Source organism: Alexandromys fortis, unplaced genomic scaffold, assembly GCF_014885135.2.
Source record: "Alexandromys fortis isolate MF-2015 unplaced genomic scaffold, M_Fortis_MF-2015_v1.1 scaffold_197, whole genome shotgun sequence".
NCBI lineage: Eukaryota > Metazoa > Chordata > Mammalia > Rodentia > Cricetidae > Alexandromys > Alexandromys fortis.
In genome coordinates, this window is record NW_026068072.1 from 2621632 (window position 1) to 2642795 (window position 21164).

The 21164-nt window shown below is 50.3% G+C and overlaps 2 protein-coding genes across 4 annotated transcripts in view; one reads left to right on the top strand and one right to left on the bottom strand.

Moving 5' to 3' along the window:
- Sez6l (seizure related 6 homolog like) overlaps positions 1-21164 on the top strand; it is a 155920-nt gene that overhangs the window by 123019 nt on the left and 11737 nt on the right. For all 3 annotated transcript variants that reach the window (XM_050121049.1, XM_050121050.1, XM_050121052.1), the window contains exons 10-12: positions 12663-12859; positions 13882-14076; positions 16000-16191. In XM_050121049.1, coding sequence (XP_049977006.1) covers positions 12663-12859; positions 13882-14076; positions 16000-16191 — 584 coding nt within the window. The remainder of the gene's footprint in view (positions 1-12662; positions 12860-13881; positions 14077-15999; positions 16192-21164) is intronic.
- LOC126487965 (coiled-coil domain-containing protein 121-like) lies at positions 2753-4299 on the bottom strand. The gene has a single exon (XM_050121053.1). The coding sequence runs from the start codon at positions 4297-4299 to the stop codon at positions 2971-2973; it is 1329 nt and encodes a 442-aa protein (XP_049977010.1). The 3' UTR covers positions 2753-2970.

Below are 21164 nucleotides of genomic sequence, written 5' to 3' on the forward strand. Positions count from 1 at the left end.
CACGATATCTACATAAGGGGCCAACACTTGTCTGGAAGGGATAAAGGAAAACGGGATGGCTGGATCATCATTTCTTCCTGTGCACACTGGGGAAGGCAAACCCCAGCTGCACAGTGACAAACCTCATCAAAGGCAGCTTCCCTACTCCCAGGCTCCACAACTGGGTGGGGTAAGAAGCCCAAATACTGCCCTCTGCTGGCAATGGGGAGAATTCTATTCCGCCGAGCAGCCCTGACAGATGGAAAGTTTCAGTGTCCAGACCTCACCTCACTCTGGACCACATGACTCACCATGACCTTCTCTGAGTTGTTTGCATCCTTGTTGAAGAGGCAACACAGCCACAAGATCCAGAGTTCAAAGGCCCAAACAGACTTCTGTCAGGATCACCCAACCCCGCCCTGCCATATCAAGACAGATGCTCCACACCCTCCCTCCCGAAGGCATTGCCATATTACTCTCTTCTTTAGCTTCCAGAGTGTTTCTAAAACCTTCAGAACCACAACACAGGCGGTTCATTTACCAAAATAAAGGCCCCAAGACCAACAGGTTTCACATTGGTTTTGTTAGACACTTAATACATGAAACAAAGATAATTGCTACCAAGGAATATCTAATATATGAGGTAAAGTAATGCAGGGTTTCCCACAGAGAACAGACAGTGCCTTCTTAAGAAGGAAGGCTGGACATCTGATCAGACTGTGTCATGTTTGAGACGATGTGAGAATTCGCAGTGCCACCATTGAGAGCCATGAGACTTAACCCCATGATGTCACTTGTAGATGTTTGATCCCATTTTCTGATATAGAACTGAGCCAGACACACTTCTCAGAGACAGGGACCTGGGACTTTCTCAGAGAATGTTGTGACCTGCTAGTTACGAGCCCAGGCTCAGCACAGACAGGCTTTCTCTACACCCTAGATCTGATCTCCTGTGACCTGGGCATATGGAACTTGTAATTGAGCCTCAGTTTCTCTGTCTGCAAAGTAGAAACAATCAACTAAAGCGCGAGGTAGTTTGAACGCTTGTCCTGTCACAAGAAGCCTTGTTACTCTGAAGCTGTTGTTTGCAGCCGTCCAGTGGTGCTGCTGTGCTGAAGGTCCTGAGGAGGATGGGGAGGACATGAGGAGAGCCCCTGGGGGGATGGAACTGTGAGTGTACCTGGGAAGCGTCAGACCAGACAAGTCTTGATGCTGTGGTTCACCCCAGATGCAGGGTGCTGAAGTGCCAGTCAGGTAACCCAGTAACGTTCAGGTCCAGGAAAAATGGGGACGCAGCAACAGGAGCCCCAGAGAAATATTGGAGCAATCATGCTTCCCATCGGCTTCCAGGAACCAGGTGATGGGGCCCATTCCAGTGCTGTAACAGGAACGATCTAGTCAGATTTGGGGTCCTGCCCTAGTTTGGGTTTCTATTGCTATGGTGAAGCACTGTGGCCAAAAGCAAGTTGGGGAAGAGAGGGTTTATTTGGCTTATGCCTCTACATCCACAGCCTCTCACAGAAGGAAGTCAGGACAGGAACTCAAGCAGGGCAGGAACCTGAAGGCAGGAGCTGATGCAGAGACTGTGGAGGGGAGCTGCACACTGGTTTGGGTTCTTTGCTGCTCTGTTCTGACTTCCGAAAGCACCCAGATGAGGGTGGACACAGCACACAGGGAATTGGATGGAGACGGCAGGAGGATGATTGTTGCAGGATGGCTGGTCATGTGATACTGACCCCAGTACCTCGCCTAGCACTTTGGAGATTTCAGTCACCAGTTTCCCCAGCACCACCCCATGTCAGGCTGTCCTAACAGCAGCTCTCTGTCTGCCTTGCGTATGTCTCAGGGTAGATTCCTGGATTCTTGATTCCTGTTTCCATGGAGCCAGGGGCCTACTGCATCTCACTGTCCTGGATTTGTGGAGTTACCACTTTCCCCTGCACACAGTAGGTGCTCAATAACAAGAAGAGCCGGGCAAAGTCCCTTGGGTGAGCCCCAAACACATCAAGAGTTCCTGAAGTGAGCATGTGGGCACTGGACAGTCCTGCCTGAAGTGGACCTCGAGTCAGAGGTGCAGAGAGCAAGCAGCAGGGTGCAGACTGGCTTCACTCTGTGACCCTTTAGCAATCTGCACAGAGCAGCCACGTCTTCAAGAGTGCAAGCAGCTCTCATTTCAAGTCCCCCACAGTTATTTGCTCTACATAAAAGGAAGGAACTGTGTGCTTGGGTAATGATAAACAGACTTTTATTTTGAACGAATCACAGGCCGGCTTTTACTTTTTCAATAACATGGTTTAGGAGAAAGCATTTCACATGCAAGTTAAATCTGTAACCCAAAGGTACACTCAGCAATTCATTTTCAGCACTTTAAATGAGTTTCAGTAAAAGTTAAAATTCTGCACTGAAATACTGAGGCTTTTTGCCTGAAGCAGTGCCCGGGACTCAGGGAGCTGGCTGTATTTGTCACACTGGATCACAGGCCCAAACCTGGGACTGCATGCCACATCACGACCCACAGCTCTGCAGACCGCTTCAGCCTCGGCGACACACAGATACAAAGAACCCAATTCCCCGGATAACACCCTGCACCCACCCCCCTGAGGAACCAACCTACTCTTGTGAAATGGGGTGTCTGGGGAAGGAGCCGATTACAAATGCACCCTGTCGCCATGACGTCCACACCAGAGCAGGCAGTGAGCACCCAAGTCTATACTACAACAGGGAACTTGTCGTGCGTGGAAGGTATGGGGGGGGCTAAAGAACCAAGCTTCCCGAATGTGGGGAAGCTTTTGGTTAGGACAGCCCTTCGGGTTTCAGTGAGGGGGCCAAGCCTGAGAGACAGGCCAGGCCAGGACCCCCTGCCCCTCTGAGAAGCTCAGTCCTCCATCCCCCTTGCTGCTTCTGTCCTCTGTATTAGCCTGATAGCATCTTCATTCCTTGTGTGCTACCCTCAACATCAGCTCCAGTCTGCTTCCTGGGACACGGCAGCCATTACTTAGGATTGGTTCCTGGCCTGGCACCCAGTAGATGGCCCTGGGTTGGGTGTGGAGCCTGTGGCTTGGGGGGTCGGTACTCCTGCTGCTGCAGGCGCTCCCTCCCCCGGGCCAGGGCCTCCAGGTACCACTGCTGCTCCTTCCACCGCTGCTTTCGCTGCTCCAGCTTCTCCCTCCTGGCTTCCAGCTCACAGAATTCCTTATCCAGCTGCCGGAGCTGTGTTTGCAGTTCCCTGTTCTCAGCAATGACACCCTGGCAGAAGTCCTTGTGAGCCTTTTTGGCCAGAGCCTCCAAGGCCTTGGCCTTCTTCCTCAGCTCTCTGGTGGTGTTCTCTCCTGACTCCAGCAGGTTCAGCTCCTCCACCTGCTTCTTTAGAGCGGCCCTTTCCTTCAGGAACTGTAAGTGTGCCTTTCTGTCCATGAAGGGCATGCCAGCTGCTATGTTGGCTTTCTCCTGCTCTAAGGCCTCTTTCTCCCTGTCCTGGCTCTCCTTTATCTGTGCAATGGGCTTCAGGGCCTTAAGCTTCTTCCTCAAGCCGGCCTCCAGCCTCTTGCCCTGCATCAGCTGCTTCTGGAGGTCTACAGTGCGGGAGGTGAAGGTGCAGACCAGCTCTCGCCTCCTGACCTCGATCTCCTGACACTGCTGGATGTAATCTTTCCACAGGAAGTCATACTTCTCCTGGGTTCTCTGGTTTCTCTTCTTCAGGTACTCCAAGAAGGGCTTGTTTTCCGCTTCCTCGAACGTCCTCTCATCCTGCAGTTCCCTCGTGTCCCTCAGCAGCACTGCCCTCCGGAACTTGGCAGCTTCCATATCCTGCTCCAGCTGGTTCATGGCCACCAGGGTCTTCCTCCTCACCCTCTTCTCCAGCCGGGTCATCGACTCTGGCTTCAGATAGTTGTTGAGAATGGTCAGATGTGGAGACTCTGAAAGGGGTTCCAGGAAGCAGGCGGTGGATCCTTGGGAATCCTGGAAATCACTGTGGTTGCTATACTGCTGTCTGAGGCTGATGCTGACTCCTGAGGAACAGGAGCTTACGTCATGGGCCTTCTTGTCAAGGGACTGCATCCCAGATTGGGGCAGGTCCTCTCTCTGTGCCTCCTGTTCCCTGGAGATTATATCTGGCCATCTCACCCTGAAGTCTGCCACAGCCCTCTTCCTGGTCAAGGGAGGCCTGTGCCGCCTTTCACTGGGTGTCAAGAAATCAGTATCATCCTCAGTGGGGAGTGCAGAGGCCCCCAAAAGCCTGGTCCCTTCTCTCTGGGGAAAGATGGTGGCACGCCTGCCTCTAGTGTTCCAGCTGGGGTGACCTTGACCTTGGGACTCCATGGTCCCTTCACCTCCTGGGGTCTAGGCGTACTCCTTCAATGATCCCAGTCATCCATTCTCTGGGTCCCTCAATTACCACCTTCCCTACATTGCCCCACCTCTGGCACAGCCTTTGTCCAAGGTTTGGAACCAGATGGGTTCTCTGCACAATGAGGGCTCAGAATGTGGAATGCCCTGGGAGTCTTTTAGTCCTTAAGCTTGCTATGGCCTAGGTGAGTTTCAGGGAAAGAGGGCTTCCCGGCTGGGAGAGGGCGTGGCCTGTGGGCGGGTCCTTATGGTGGTGGGCGGGGCTTATGGGGTGGGGCCTTATTGGAAGGGCGGGGCCTGTGGATGGAAGGAAGGAAGGACCTCCCAGGAGAGATGGAAGGGACCTGAGGGGGAAAAGGTAGGACCTGCCAGAAGGCGGATAGGGACTGCAGAATAGGTGAAGGTGGGGCCTGGGTAGACCCCTGGGCTTGGAGCTACAGGCTAGTGTATGGGCTAATGGAAGAAAAACGGCTGCGGTTCGGAGCCCGCGGCAGGAGGCACCTGGGCTTTCTCGGTCATGCACGTCTGTTGTGTCGCTAGGCGCCAGGAAGACCCTTTGCACCTGTGACCTATCCTGTGCCGGTTGGACAGGAGTCCTGGGAGGGAGGGAATGGTGCCAAGGGCCCAGAGGCCCCCAGGCTTCTGACTTCGCTTTGCAGTATGGTGCAGTCTGGGTCTGTTCTGCCGGCCTCGAACTCCCTCCACGCTGACTGAGTTCCCAGTGGCATGAGCGTCCTGATGCCAAGGCTGTGGAAGGGTGGGGCTTGCACGGCAAGCTACCTCAGTTTCCCGGGAAGTGGGAATTCCCAGGATTGCGCTCTGTGCATCCACCTCTGTACCGCGGTTACAGTGAAGTAAAGTAGTGAAGACCCAGAGTGTGGAGCGCTCTAGAGAAGGACATGGAGGAAGACCTCCCATCAGCGGAGCAGCCAGAGCAGAGGCCCCAGCACGGCCACTGCGCTGATTGGCTCTCCCTGCTCTGAAGGACAGCTGTGACACAGGTTTCCCGCCTCCTGGCAAGGAGGCCTATGGGAGCAGCCGGAAGCGCCACTCCCTCTTAGAGCCTTGGGACGAGGCTTCTGGGATAGGCCATGTGTGGTTGATGCTCTTCTCTGTGCTACCTCCGACCTCATCGCCTCCCTGCTCCCGGGCTTTTGGGTCTCAGTTCAGCGCTGCTGTGTACTGCTCTGTGTGCAGACACAGACCAGGTGCCTGGGAAACGGTGCTGAAAAGGAGGAAGGAGAGTGAACGACAAGGAGGAGAAGCCGCGGGTACAGTAAGGACACTACCCGCACCTTTAATTCCAGCATTGGAATGGTGGTGGCAGAGGCGGGCAGATCCCTGTGGGAGTTTGCTGTCAGCCTGGTCTATAGAGCTAGTTCCAGGGCGACACAGTGAGATCTGGTCCCGAAGGGAGGGAGGGAGGGAGGGAGGGAGGGAGGGAGGGAGGAAGGAAGGAAGGAAGGAAGGAAGGAAGGAAGGAAGGAAGGAAGGAAGGAAGGAAGGAAGGAAGGAACCTGACCTCCCCATGAAAGACCCCCGGAGTGGGGAGACTCTCACTCAAGTCTTGGGATAACATGACCCCCCAGGAACTCACGAGAGACACGTCCTTGCTGCAATCAGAGGAGGTTTATTGACAGGACAGGAACCAGCGCTGGGGCCGAAACTCATTTCCCACGCAGGGGTAGAGGAGTTCCACCCCAAGTAGCTGGGAGAGGGGGTATTTAGGGGAAGAAACCACAACCCAAAGGGGTAGGGAAGGTGTCATTGGAAAATTCCGAAAATACTGGTGATAATCACAAGGGGGTAACTCCCGTTTCTCAAGATTATTCTCAAGATTATAATCTAACTTTATGGTCAGCTAGTTCCTGGAACAGAGTCACTGAACGGGCTAACCTAGATTTTTGGCTCTATACTCCTGCTAGATTTTTGGCTCTATTCTTTCTGCTAGAGGGGTCTGGATTTACCTGGGTCTTTCACCCACAGCGGCATTAACCATTACCTCATTGTCACTTTAGATCTGGAAGAGTGGCCCTTCCAGTACCCTTTGCTCAGGGTCGCTTTGGCTATCTGGGGTCTTTTGGGGTTCCATATAAATTTTAGGATTTTTGTTTCTATTTCTCTGATGACTGTCAAGGGAATTTTGGCTGAGATTGCATGGAATCTATAAATTTCTTTTGGTAGAGTGGTCATTTTTCCACAAAATAATTCAAATACTATGCATGGGTTGTCTTTTTCTAGTATTTTCTTTGATCTCTTCTACCTGCGATATAAAGTTCATTATAGAACTTCTTCAACTTCTTGACTAGGTTTATCTCTAGATATTTTTGAGGCTGTTTGCAAATGGGACTCTTTCCATGATTTCTTCCTCAAAATCTTTCCTCAAAAAGGAATCTACTGCCTTTGAGTGTTGATTCTGTACCCTGTGACTTTGGTGAAAGTGAGTGTTCATTTCTTTCAGCTTCTAGAAGCTTTCTGGTGCAATGTTTGGGTTCTTTTATGTATAATATCATAACATCCAGAAACACGGCTAATTTGACTTTTCCTCTTTGTATCCCTTTAATTTCCTTCTCTGTCTTATTGCTCTGGTTGGTAGTTTAAGCCCTATATTGAAAAGATTGGACCCAGTGGACAACCCTGTCTCATTCCTGTTTTAGTGGAATTACTTAGAGTTTTTCCTCTGTCTAGGATGGTGTTAGCAGTGGTTTGGCATACATAGATTTATCTACTCTCTCCAGGACTGTATCATGAAGGCATGTTAGGTTTTGTCAAAGTTCTATTCTACATCTATTTAGATGTATGAGCTTTGTATTTAGCCCATTTGATTGATTTATTACATTTATTGATCTGTGTCTCTTGAGCAATTCCTATATCTCTAGGACTAAGCCAACTTGATCATGGTGGATGATCTTTTTTATATATGCCTGTATTCAGTTTGAATATATTTTGTTGAGCACTTTTATATCTATGTTCTTCAGGAATATTGACCTGTAGTTTTCTCTATTTTCCTGTGCCTATTTTTATAATTAAAACGATACTGGCTTCATAGAGGGAGTTTGAGGGTGTATGCCTTCTTTGTTTTGCTTGTTTGTTTGTTTTGTTGTTGTTGTTTTTACTTAAGAAGTATTGCTTACAGACCCTCTCTGAACATCTGGTGTGGATTCATCTGGGCCTGGACGTTTTTAGCCAGAAGGCATTTCATCACTGTTTCTATCCCCTCTTCTGTTACAGCTCTGTTTAGGTTGTTGATCTCTTCTTGGCTTGACTTTGGTAGTTTGAATGAACACAGAAATTCATCCACTTCTTGTGTATTTTCTGCCTGAGTGGAGTATGGGTTTTTCATAGAAATTTGTATTTCTTTGGTGACTGTTGTGATGTTTCCCTGTTCATTTCTGCTCCTGCTAATTGATGGCCTCTCCTTCTTTCTTTTGGTTGGGTCAAGGGTCTCTCAACTTGGTTTATCTTCTCAAAGCACCAGCTCTTAGAGTCATTGATTCTTTTTTTTTTAATTTATTATGTATACAATATTCTGTCTGTGTGTATGCCTGCAGGCCAAAAGAGGACACCAGACCCCATTACAGATGGTTGTGAGCCACCATGTGGTTGCTGGGAATTGAACTCAGGACCTTCGGAAGAGCAGGTGATGCTCTTAACCTCTGAGCCATCTCTCCAGCCCCGAGTCATTGATTCTTTATACTGTATTCTTTGTTTCTGTTTCATTCATTTCTGTTCTGATTTTTTTTTTATTATTTCTTCCCATATCCTAGGTTTGGGTTTGCTTTCTTCCTGTTTTTCCAAATTCTTTATTCGTGCTTTTTATGATTTTTTTAATATAAGCACTTGGAGCTAAAAACTTCCCTCCTAAGACTGTTTCCAGTGTGTCCCAGAAGGTCGTGTTGTGTTCTCTTTTCATTTAATTCCAGGAAGTTAAATTCTTTTGATTTCTTCTTCAACCCATTCATCACGCAGTGATGTGTTGTTTAATCTTCACGAGTTTTTGCATTCCTAGAGATTCATTGCTGCTGATTTTAAGCTTTAGAGCACTGTGGTCTGAGAGAATATGCAGAGGTTATTGCAGTCTTCCTCAGTTCACTAAGATTTGTTTTCTATGTCATGATGTGGTTGCCTGTGAATAGAATGTATGTTCTCTGTGTTTATGTGGGCTACTCTGTGGATAATTGCGGGGTTGTTGAAATAGGAGCAGCGGGGCTGCGTCCCCAGCACCCCGGCCGCCTGCTAGCTCATGCCCGAAATAACAACACACAAATTGTATTCTTTTAAACACTGCTTGCCCATTATATCTAGCCTCTTCTCGGCTAACTCTCGCACCTGGACTAGCCCATTTCTAATAATGTGTGTAAGCACCCCAAGGTGCGCTTACCGGGAAGATTCTAGCCTACGTCCATCCTGAGTCGGAGCTTCATCACGTGTGTCTCTGAGAGCAGAGCTATCTCGCGTCTCTCGGAGGAGTCTTACCTCACGTCCTCTTCCTCCTGTTTACTCCTCCCACCTATGTTTTAACCTATCAGGGCAAGCAGTTTCTTTATTTAATTAACCAATGAAATCAACAGATTGATATGACACTCCCACATCACGGGGTCTACCTGATTATGATGTCATTTAATTCTGATGCTTCTCTGTGTGTATTTTGTTCAGATATCCTGTCTATTGCAGAAAGTGGGGTATTAATTGCTTACTTCCTAATTATTGAGTTGGAGATAATCTGTGTCTTTCAGCCCAGTAGTACACTTTCTTTGAAATTAAGGGCATATATGTTTAGGGTAGTAGTGTCTTCTTAATTAATTCCCTTAATAAAACGAGGTCCTTTTCTATCTCTTCTGATTTATTCCAGTTTGAGTTCTGTCTTGCAGGACAGCAGCACCTGCTGACTTCCTGGCCCCTCTTGCTTGGAGTAGTCTTGTTCACCACTCAAGGGTGGTTCTGATCTTTGAAGGCAAAATGAGGTTCTTGTAGGTGCAAGGAGGTGAATTTTGTTTCTTAATACATTCAGCCAACCTGTGTCTTTTGATTAGGGAGTTGAGGCCATTAATATTTAAAGTTATTATTGGAAGGAATATGATACTGGGTGTGGCAGCACACACTGTTAATCCTATTACTCAGAAGGCCGAGACAGAGGATCTCTGTGAGCTCAAGGCCAGCCAGGGCTACAGTGTGAGAACTTTCTAGTCTAGAAAGGGGCATGGAGGGAGGAAGGTATGTGTTGGTTCTGCCTGTGTGTGTGTTCTTAGTCCAATTTTGTGTTCAATAATTATACTTTTGCTTCCCTTCTATAGTGTCTTAGGTCTGCTTATCCCTCTGCTCAGTCTGAAGTAACACTTTCTGGATGCCTTGTAGAGTGGATCTGGTGGACATAAATTTTTTTAACCTGTTCATATCATTTTGGAAAGTTGTTTTTTCTCCTTCAACTGTCAGATAGCGTTTCTAGGTACGGTAGCCTATGTTGGCATCTGTGACCATTCAGAGCTTGAACTACATTGCTCCAGGCCCTTCTGGCTTTTAATTTTCCAATCGAGCAGTCGGTTCTTTTCCTGGGTTTTCCTTTTTGTGTGGCTTCTAGTTTTTCCCTTGCAGTTTTCAATACTCTCTCTTTGTTCTTTCTTTTTAGCTATGTGAGGCTGTGGGGAATATTCCTTTTCTAGTCCTGTCTAATTTGGTGCTTTGTGTATTTCTTGTGTTGGTGTGTGTCCATGTGTGTGTGTGTTTGTGAGTGTGTGTCTTGTTTCTATGTGTGTCCATGTCTGTGTGTCCGTGTGTGTGTGTTTATCTGTGTGTGTGTCTTGTTTCTATGTGTGTCCGTGTCTGTGTGTTCATGTCTGCATGTGTATGTGTCTGTGTGTCTGTGTGTCTGTGTGTGTGTGTGTGTGTGTCTTTCCTTGCTCTGGAGAAGTTTTTCCTATGATATTATTGAATATTTAGTCTATGCCATTGACCTAGGATTCTTCTTCATCTATGCCTATAGTTCCAAGATTTTGTTTTTTTCAGCATGTCTTGAAGTTCCTGTATATTTCCTTTGAGTGTTTTTAAATTTGCTTATGTTCTTGGCCTGAGTCACCTAATATCACTTTTTTGTCTTCACGTCCTGATATTCTGGCTTCTGCTTGCTTCGTTCTACTTTCTCGGGCTTTCCCCTGCATTTTCAAACGAGGTTAGTGCGTTTTTCAATGACGTCTTCACGTCAGCCTGAGCCCCTTCGTTATTTCTACCTCTTTATTCGCTTTGGGTTTCAGATCCTAAATTGTCTTCATTAGTTCGCTCGGCTGCGTGTTTCTGCTTTCTCGGCATCACAGTCATCGCCGGTCTCTCTAAATTCATTAAGCCGTGTATTTGTTTCTTTAAATTCCTTGTGCTCTTTGCTTACATGTTATGATTGTTCTTGTAAATTCTGTCCTGGGGTTCATCTAGGTAATTCTTATTGGAGAATGATTCTATGGTGGATGGGGGGGGCTGTGACATACTGTAACGGGCCCTTCATATTTGTGGTTTGGGCTAAGACCTGGACACACAGAGTTCCATTGGTTAGTTGTCTGATATGAGATTTTAGGCAGCTTCTATGGAGGGCGAGCTTGAATTTTGGTCTGTTTGTGTATTTTTGTTTTTGTTTTTGTTTTTTTCTGTTGTTTCCCAAGCTTGGTTGAATTCATTTAATCAGACATGAGGAGTTGGTAGCAATGCCTTTGGTTGCTCAGTAGTAATTTTGATCAAAGGAATGGGGATAATTCCAATTCAGGGGTAACCAAAAAAGCATAGAATGGACAAATGGTTGGATCTGTTTAGGCTTTGCTGCCTGAGTTATGCCAGGGAGTGTGAGGGTGGCACGAGTGGGGTCTTGGGCACACACCCAGCAGAGCCGGCATACAAGCTGTGTGACAGGCTCAAGGTTTGGGGTGATGTGCACAGGCAAGGTACCAGGAACTCACCAGGCTGCACTGGAGCACAGAAGTCCCGGTCTAGATCTGGAGGTTGGGTGTGGTGCAAGCTGCCCAGGGTCTGGAGACTCAACAGACTGGGTCAGCTCATGGTATGTGCCACCTAGGCTGAATTTGAAGGCTGGATATGGCATGTGTGAGCTAGTATAAATGGAGACTGCTCTTTCGTTCCTGGCCGCCCAGACCCAAATAATCACACAGAAACTATATTGATTACAGCACTGTTTGGTCAATAGCTCAGGCATATTTCTAGCTAGCTCTTACATCTTAAATTAACCCATTTCTATTAATCTATGTATTGCCACAAGTCTGTGGCCTACCAGTAAGGTTCTAGCATCCTCCTCCTTTAGCAGCTACATGGTGTCTCCTTGACTCCGCCTACTCTCTATATATATCTCTGTTCAGATTTCCCATCTGGTTTTACTCCACTAGGCCATTGGCCAGAGCAACTTTATTCATCAACCAATAAAAGCAGCACATGTACAAAAGGACATCTCACATCAGGCTCACATCTTAGTGACTTGCCAGACTGAACTGGACCACAGGAAGTGTGACCCATGCTAGGTCTGGAGGTTGGGTATGGTGCTAGGGAATTTGGAAGCACTAGGGTCTCAACTAGGCTGGTGCCCAGGATGCTCTACCAGGCACAAGCCTGGAGGCTGGGAATGGCACAGGAGGGGTCCGCAGACTGGCCTGGTGATCAAGACGTAAGAGTCTGGCTAGGTCTGTTGCCTGAGAAAGAGTCCAGGTGGGCTAGGGTCAGACAGACATGGCAGGCTGGAAAAGAGCACAGGACGTGTGACCCAGGCTAGGCCTAGAGGTTAGACATGGTACAATGTCGGGGACCAGCCTCGACAAAAATACCTCTTGCCAGGGTAGAGGTGTGGGGATTTAGAAAATATTAGTAAGAAATATGAAGACATGAATGAAAATAATAAAACAGAGAAACATAGAATATCGGGAGGGAATTCCAGTGAGTACTGGAATTCGCCCTCATTTAATGTCCAATTGCTTAAAATACCCCTGAACCCTAAAAGGTAGGAGCAAAAAACTGCACTAACATGATACGAGGAAATGAACATACCAATTGAAGGTTGCGGGCTACATCCACAGTTAAACATTCTGTTGCTAGAACAAAACAAGTCATGCTCACAATCTAGACCAAAGCATTCTGTAGGCAAACCACTCCCTTGGTGGAATCCAAAGTTATCTCCTTCAGGGATAACTGCTCCCATTTGCCGTCTGGGGCACCTCAGCTCTGCTTTGTAGCCTAGGCCCTAAAACATTGCATGTCTGAGGGAATTCTGTGTCCCTGAAGAGGTGACTTGGTGGTTATGCAGACAGATGGGAGCCCGCAGTGACTCGCTCCCCTTCTCTCTCACCGTCAAGCCTGAACCTGAGCAACAGTGACATCCTGACCATCTATGATGGTGATGAGGTTGTGCCCCATGTCCTGGGCCAGTACTTCGGCAACAGCAGCCCTCAGAAGCTGTACTCCTCCACGCCGGACCTCACCATCCAGTTCCACTCAGACCCCGCCGGCCTCATCTTTGGCAAGGGCCAGGGATTTATCATGAACTATATAGGTAGGTATTTCAACCCATCAGTCTTGTTTGTGTTGGAGGGAGGTTGTGCGTGGTGATTTCCTGTAGGCACATCAGCTTCATGGCTGATGGATCTGTCAATGGCTGGTGTAGCTCCACCTTCTGAGCCTGCTCTTCCTACGGGCACCCCTTCTTCCAAGTCACTGAACAGGGCAGCTCTGCCTACCCTTCTCCATGTGCCTCAGGGCCTGGGCAGGCAAGCAGGGTACATCTTCCTTGGTTCTCAGTGTGACTGATGAATTATTCTCCCCTTCCCCCTTCCCCACCATAACCCACTAAATAAATATCCAACCTAACTCCACATGGTGTGCGTGCCTATCATCTCTGTCTCTCACCCGCCGTGGCTCCTCATGGGACCAACTGACCCACTGAGATCTCTCACCTGCCGCAGGAATCCCTGCCACCTGCTGCCCCTCAGGGAACAGAGCTGTTTTATTTTTACCATTATACTCACCCCCTTTCTTTCTTTCCGTCCATGTTCCAGCAGGTGCAGCTGAGCCCCAAATCCAGCACTTGGCAGATTTTTTCAAAGACCTAAAAATAGGGGCCCCTGCTTCCCTCCAGGCAACTCTAGAAGCGATCTCCCTGTCCCCTTCCTTCAGACAGCCAGGAGAGGTCGTTTCTCCAACTAAAACTGTACTGAAATCCTGGGGGAAACCCCTGCCGACTGCTCATGATAGCTTTCCTCAGGCAGCCGAGGCTACTGCTGTCCCCAGGAACTATAGAATTGCCTCAGGTCTGCGCCGTGCAGTCTGAGGCAAGCATAGGAAGAGTGACAGCTCTGTAGGAGGAAGAGCGGGTCCCAGCTCAGTGGCATCTCTAGGTGTCCTGGGTTGTGGCAAATGTTCTTCAGCACCGTGCAGCTTGAGCTGAAGAATTTGCGAGTGGTTGCTGTCACTCGTGGTAAACCGTTGTCTTGCTGTGAACTGATCTTCCACAGTTCAGGTAGCAGCTAACTGCACCAGACTCAGTCCCAAACCTAAGGAAGATGTTTTGTTTTAAAGAGGTGTCACGGAACGACTCCTGCTCAGATTTGCCCGAGATCCAAAATGGCTGGAAAACCACTTCCCACACTGAGCTGGTCAGGGGAGCCCGGATCACCTACCAGTGCGACCCTGGCTATGACATCGTGGGGAGCGACACTCTCACCTGCCAGTGGGACCTGAGTTGGAGCAGCGACCCCCCATTTTGTGAAAAAAGTAAGAGACTTTTTTTTCTCTCCCTAAGTCCCTCCCAAGGACACACATCACACGTAATCAACCTTACCTGTTTAAGGTCAGAGCGGTGGGGACTGTGAAGAATGAGAGAGTCCAACCAGTGTGGACGTGATGCTGAGTCTTTAAAGTGTCTGTAGAACCAAGCGAGGCAAGTCAAAGCCATCCGTCCAGTTCTAGGCTCCCTCCACAGGCAGCCAGGCTCCTTCCTTCTGACCGCCCCGGAAATGCAGGGCCACAGGGCCAAGCATGGACAGTAGCTGTGCCCCGCCATGAAAGGGGGGTAAGAAAAGCAGGGGCTGCTAGTTCCTTGCTGACGTCCTACTGCCACAGAAAGAGCTGGGCTCTGACACGGCCTCTTCTCCTGGCCAATTTCTCCCCACTTCCTGCATCAAATCCCCAACCCCAATCCTGTTATGGGAACCTCCAGGTGACATTTTAATGTTCTTGATCCACAAGATTAGACTCAGAATAACTCAAGAATAACAAGTGTTGGCAGAGGGCAAGGGTGATGGGGCAGCGACAGAGTAGGGAAGGAAAAAGACAGCAACACAGGGAGACCATGGTCAGCCACATATATACGTGTGACAGCTGTGGCACCTGGCACACTCAGAAGGACCCAGGTAGGCAGGAGGGTAGGTGGATGGATAGATGGATGGATGGATGGATGGATGGATGGATGGATGGATGGACGGACAGATGGGTGTATGGGTTTATAGATACAGATGGGCCTGGTCTGTACATTGGTCAATACTGACATTTTCTATGTAGGTATTTCTCTACCTCTCTCCATGTATAGATGTCTGTTCATATCTGTCAATAGATGTATGTGTGTGAGATTTTTGTGGCTTCCTAGACATAGATACCTATGCAGATAAGACAGTTATAAACCATATGTTTGACATACAGCGTGTATTATATATACATATATACAAGGTAACTGATGCATAACTATATATGTGGCATATGACTGTGACTATGTCTATATAAAGCTCTATCTAGATGATTCTAGATGGACAGACATACAGACAGGATAGAGGGACAGATGGACAGAGGATTGAGGGATGGGTGGACAGACATATGGCTTACAGATAGGAGTAGCTGCAGAAGGTATTCCACATTGAGGGATGCACACACATAAACTGTCAGTGGCTGAGGAAGGTGGACGCTGTCCACACCACTCAGGTGTTCACTTCCTTCCTTTCTAATTAGTTTACTGTTTCCCTTTTATCTGTATCGATTTTCTAATAAAAGTGTAATTGATGCTTGTTTTTTAGTGTCAGGCATTACAGAGAGCAGGGACAACCCTCACTTTGTTCCCCCCGCTCTGGCCACTGCTAGGGATTTCATAGAATGGGTACTCAGACTGGGTCCTTCCCTCCCCACCGTGCTCAGCCTACATACACACCATGCTAACCCTCCTCAAGTGCTCCCCGCCCATGCTCACCCTTCTCACAGTGCTCCCTGCCCATGCTCACCTTCCTCACAGTGCTCCCCACCCATGCTCACCCTCCTCAGAGTGCTCCCCACCCATGCTCACCCTCCTCACAGTGCTCCCCACCCATGCTCACCCTCCTTACAGTGCTCCCCACCCATGCTCACCCTCCTCACGGTGCTCCCTGCCCATTCCCACCCTCCTCACAGTGCTCTCGCCCATTCCCACCCTCCTCACAGTGCTCCCCGCCCATGCTCATCCTCCTCAGTGATGATTTGATACCTTAGATGTAGGTTTGGGTCCTGGTGAAAACCTTGGGGGAGTTTTCAGTAATACATTAAAGTTTATTTCTCCTCCCACCTGACCTATGTCCCCGAAGGGCAAAGGACTGACGTAAGACGCTCTTGAGATCTCCCCATAAGTCTGGGCGACCCGTGGTGTCACTGTGCATCCGTGTGCTCCTCTCTCCGCAGTTATGTACTGCACCGACCCCGGGGAGGTGGAGCACTCCACCCGCCTCATCTCCGACCCCGTGCTGCTGGTGGGCACCACCATCCAGTACACCTGCAGCCCTGGGTTCGTTCTTGAAGGGAGCTCACTTCTCACCTGCTACAGTCGCGAGACAGGGACTCCCATTTGGACATCCCGCCTGCCCCACTGTGTCTGTGAGTCCTGCGTTCAAACTGCGGTCATTGTTTCAGGCTTGCTTCTCCCACTACCTGCTACCGAGGAGACCGCCCTGGGGGAGGGACCACATTGCGTGTGTTGTTACCACCACACTCCATGACAGTTGGCACTGGCAGGCACTTATGCAAAGGCTTTCAGGTAAACCCTGAAACTCCGTCAGCCCTCTGCCAGGTTTCCCTCACCTCTCTCTTGTTTTCTCATTAAGAAGAGGGTGTTGGGGCTGGGGAGACGGCTCTGTGGATGCCACACTAGCTTCAGGGCTGAGTTTGGGTCCCCAGCTCCCACAGAAATGCGATGAACTGAAGTAGGTGGTGTTAAGTCTTGGCGAGTACTTGGCCAGGCCGAGTTCCACAGGGAGAGATGGGGGAAGGGAATGCAAGGCTCAGAAAGTGGCCACCACCTAGTTAACAGAGTTCAGTTGCAAGGCCAGGCTTCTGGTGAGCCCAGGAGTCCTGCCCACGGCAACTATAGACCAGGACGGTGTAACCAGCAGAGAGCGTCGCACGCCATTGAGGTTCGAAGCAGCTGTGTTCCCAGTGCCCATGTCTGGCGGCTCACAACCACCTGTAACTTTAGCTCCAAGGGGTCTGACTTCCTCTTCTGTGCTCTGACGGCCATACTCTGACAAACACAGAAATTCAAACAGTCAGCCATACAGGCTGGGAGGTCACCGAGAGGTGTGGGCAGTTGAGACCCCAGATAATACACCTAAGCCTCAGGAGCCTAGGGGAGAACAGAGCCCTGGCAGGGGACAGCTGGTGGCCTGGCTGCTCCTCCAAGGGGAGTCCATTCTGTGACCTGTCAGCCAGGCCTGGCCCCCAAGGACTCCAACAGCAAGAAGCCCCACAAACAGACAGGCAAGGCCCCTGAAAAGCACGGAGGCCCTGTCCTGGGGTGGCTGCTCATGGCTCTACTGTGAGCCTGGCCTTAGGCAGCACGCCAAAACCTCAGCTCCTCTGTTGCTGGAAGAAAAAGCCCTGAGGTGTGTCGCTTCTGATAGAGAAGAAAGAGAAAATGAAGTCCTAGAGACTTCACCTCTCCTCTGCTTGTGACCAAGAAGGACCTTGGTCCTCGGGTTCACCTGTGTCTGCATATGGAAATTACGGAGCCGAGATTCACAAGGTGTAGGAGCCTTCGTTACTACAACCAGGCCCTTGAGGCAGATTGATTTAGAAAGAAAAAGGGTTCATTGAACCCCCAGTCGTTAGTCCAAAGGCAGCTGGTCTGATGTACATCTTGACCAAAGTTTGTGCTGAGGCCAAGAGCTGAGGTTAGGGTCCCATCATCCATAATGGAACAGCCGAACAGCCCCTGGACCTCTACCAGGTCCCATCTCCCACAGCACCACCCTGGGGAGCAAGCCCTCACACATGGACCTCTGAGGGACACACAACATCAGAAGAAGGGGGGCAGCCTCCAGAGCCCATGGCATGAGCTCTGGGCCCACCCAGCGACTTCCGAATGCTCAGACACACCATTCTTGCAACCAAGGCTGCAAAGACACCCTGGTGGTGGCCAACAAGCCCAAAGACCCCCAAGCCTGAGCCTCCCTCCCCTGGGACCAGTGTTCCTGGAAATACCCATGTCAGGTGCAGGGCTGAGTGGAACTGGCTTCCCTGACACCCGTGCTAATGAGCTCACAAGTCATAGCAGGTGTCAGGACACTAGAAAGCTCTGGGAGAACCTGGGGGAGGGGCGAGGGAACGTTCCTTCTCATGGTCGCCTGGGCGGGAGGCTGAAAACGGAATCGAACCAGACTCAGATTGTAGCTCGGCCCCTTCCTCCTTGTCAGACACTGACAAATGAGGTGCCTCAGTTTACCTATCTATAAAATGGCAATGCAGCGAGCTGTTGACAACGGAGGCAAACTTCCCACAAAACCTGTCTGCACCGGCTGTTGGCTGAGCCGACTGTGACAGGTGACCCAGTGGTTCTTTGCCACAGCTGAGAAGGGAGGAAGACGGTCGGACCCGAGTCTCCAGGTCTCCTGAAGACCTGACAAAGGATTTCTGAGCCACGTGTGGTGTTTGGTGTACCGATAGCCCCAGCACTGCTGAGGCAGGAGGACTGCAAGGTCAAGGCCAGCCTGGTCTGTAGAGTGGCGAGACCCTGCCTCCAAACAAGCCAAGCTGGCTGAGGGTGTGTGGCTGTGAGACGACACAGGAATTTGGTCTTGACTGCTTAGAGACATAGAATGGCTGTCATCTATCCAAAGTGAACATCTGAATACTTCAGACATGAACTCAGTGACAAATTAGCCCATTGGCCATACTGTGATGTCACCTCTTCTCTGGGAGCCCAGCCAGACTTGCAGTCACCTAGGAGACACACTTCTGGACACATTCATGCTGCATCTCCAGAGAGAAGACGCCATCACGGATACCATCCCTTGGGCTGAATAAAAAGGGGGTTCCACCTCTCTGTCTCCTAACTGTGTGCACAGTGTGACCCGCTGCCTCGCCCTCCTGCCACCATGCGCTCCTCGCCCCATGGACGGCACCCTCAACTGTGAGACAGAATAGACCCTTCCTTCCTGAGCCACGCAGGGATGTTTCGTCACGGCAACCAGGAAACAAGTGACAGATGTAGATTGTACCGGGCCTTTCAGAACAGCACCCTGCGATTCCAGCATGCGGGGGTCACTCAAGATAGACAATTCCAGGAAGGATTACAGAGAAATCTCCTGGGGCGCTGCTGCCATCTTCTGGTCCGTCATTTCTGGGTACCTCAGGGGTTGCGCGGGACTTTCAAGGTGTCCCTCTGTTCTGGGAAGATGGAGGCACTGCTGACCTCCGGGAGAACAGAACAGAAACCATCTCACTGCCTCCACTCCAGCCGGCTCCCAGGACAGGCCTGGCACAGGCAGGGTGCCCATCAGCTGTCTACCGAGTGGCACGCACAGTTGGTGGTGGCTGCAGGACCTTAGGCCGACAGGGCCTAGTGAACTTTCTCCATGAGACCTCTCGCTTCAGCTGAATAAGCAAACCAGAAAGATCAGAACCGACGTTTAGCCTGGACAGCACAGCACACTCTGTCCTCTCCTCCCTGGGTGGAGCTAAAGCAGGAAGTTCATGAGTTCAAGGCTAACCTGGGCTACAATGTGAGACCCTGTCATTAAAAACCAAAGGCTAGGAATGTAATTCACTGGTCAAGTATTTGTTTAGAGTACCTAAGACTCAGAAAATAAACTAAAAACGGAATTAAATTTAAAAGTCCTCCCTCCCACAAGCGCAGGCTCACTCTTCAGGATTTAACAATCCCTCTCTGTGCCTCAGATCCCGTCCGTGAAAGCTGTAAAGCAAGGAGTCTTGGGGATTTCCCAGGAGGCACTGCAGCATGATTGTGGGTTGACGGCAAAGCTCAGACTATGCCCAGAGCCAAGGGCAGACTTGAAGTCTATGGATGACCTTCGTCTCATGGCACGACAGCATTGGCCAAGCCTGGTCCTCTGAGCCACTCTCGGAAGCTGATTTGAAGGGGACTCTGCACAGGTGACACCCTTCCTCTCTTGGAGGAGGGCTCTCCAGCACGTGAGACTACATCTGTCTCCTTCCACATGTGTGTCTAGTGGACTCCCGAGAGCGTGAAGTGCACACGGTCTCAAGGGCACGACACCGAGTGGCCTGCCCAGTTTCTCTGCAGGTTCCACAGCCAGGCAAGGCTGTAGGAAATGGGTGTGAGTGCCTGCCAGGATGTGCCCACACTATCACTGCCGTCTGAGATACACCGTCCAAGATAAGCCTCCAACTGTACGGTGGCCAGGAAGGGCCCTTTCTGCTCAGCCACATTGTGTTGGTCACTCTGTTAGTTTCTGGCAGAGAAAAGGTTCTAGCCTGGCCCTGTGTTCTGCTGTGTGCCTCCGGCCTCAGCCTTGTGGAGCCAAGCTTGAATTTGTCTTATTTATCTCGGTGAACACTGTGAGGACAAAATGCTATCAAGAAGCAATTTCAAAAGGAAGAGGTTGATTCTGGCTTACAGTGGAGGGGCTGCGATCCAGCGTGGTGGGGGAGGGGAGGGTGGGAGCAGTTAGGTAGGCCATCACATCTGCACTCAGGAAGCAGAGAGAGAACGGAAACGGGAAATGGTGCCAGGCCAGGAAACCTCAAGGCCCACCCCTAGTGAGGCTTCACCACTTGAAGGTACAATGACCTTCCCCCATTGGTGCTCCAGCCTGGCCACAAGGGCTCAGTCACACGAGCATGCAGGTGACACTTTGCGGTGTCATTCACACAACAGCATGCCTCATTCTTACGTGCTGGCCCGTGGTAACCGTGCAGGATGCAGCTGACTAAAAACCTGGGTCCTGTGACCCAAAGCCGGTGCTGGGCACTGGGGTCCTGAATGAACCCAGTATAATGCTGAGTTCGGGACGGGTAGCACTGGAGAAAGCACACACACTACCACCGCACCCACCACTACACACGGTGCTGGAGATGTTCCTGAGTTCCGGGAGGGGGAGCCCTGGAGAAAGCACACACACTGCCACCGGCACCCACTACCATGCGCAGTGCTGGAGACGTTCCAGAAGCTCCAAGGACACTGAAATTCCCAGGGACAGAGTCAGCCAAGGGGTCGTTAGATGATGCATCTTACAAAACAAGAGGCAGCACCATTTCAGGCCCTCGCTGTGGGTCACAAGTCTGGGGTCCTTGTAGAGCCCTCAGTCCACACCATGTGGACCCCTGATGGCAGCGCACACCACAGCCAGGTGTCTCACCCGCCACAGCGAGGCTGCATTTTCTAGAAAGAAAGAAGTTCCCATCTCAGGCAGTGCGATCACAGGGGTGGTGTCCCAACCCTTCCCAGGTTCACAGCTGAAAGCAAGGCTTGGGATCCTGGCCATACTCAGGGGACAGTCCCAGGAGGTGGAGACCACACAGCCATCTCCACTTCTGTCTGCGCAGCTCACCGGTGACAAAGGGAGAGAACACACGGGGGGGGGGGGGGGGGG

What these genes read in the sequence shown, in the direction of transcription:
- LOC126487965 (XM_050121053.1), bottom strand. Translation starts at nt 4,299, where the DNA reads ATGGAGTCCCAAGGTCAAGGTCACCCCAGCTGGAACACTAGAGGCAGG.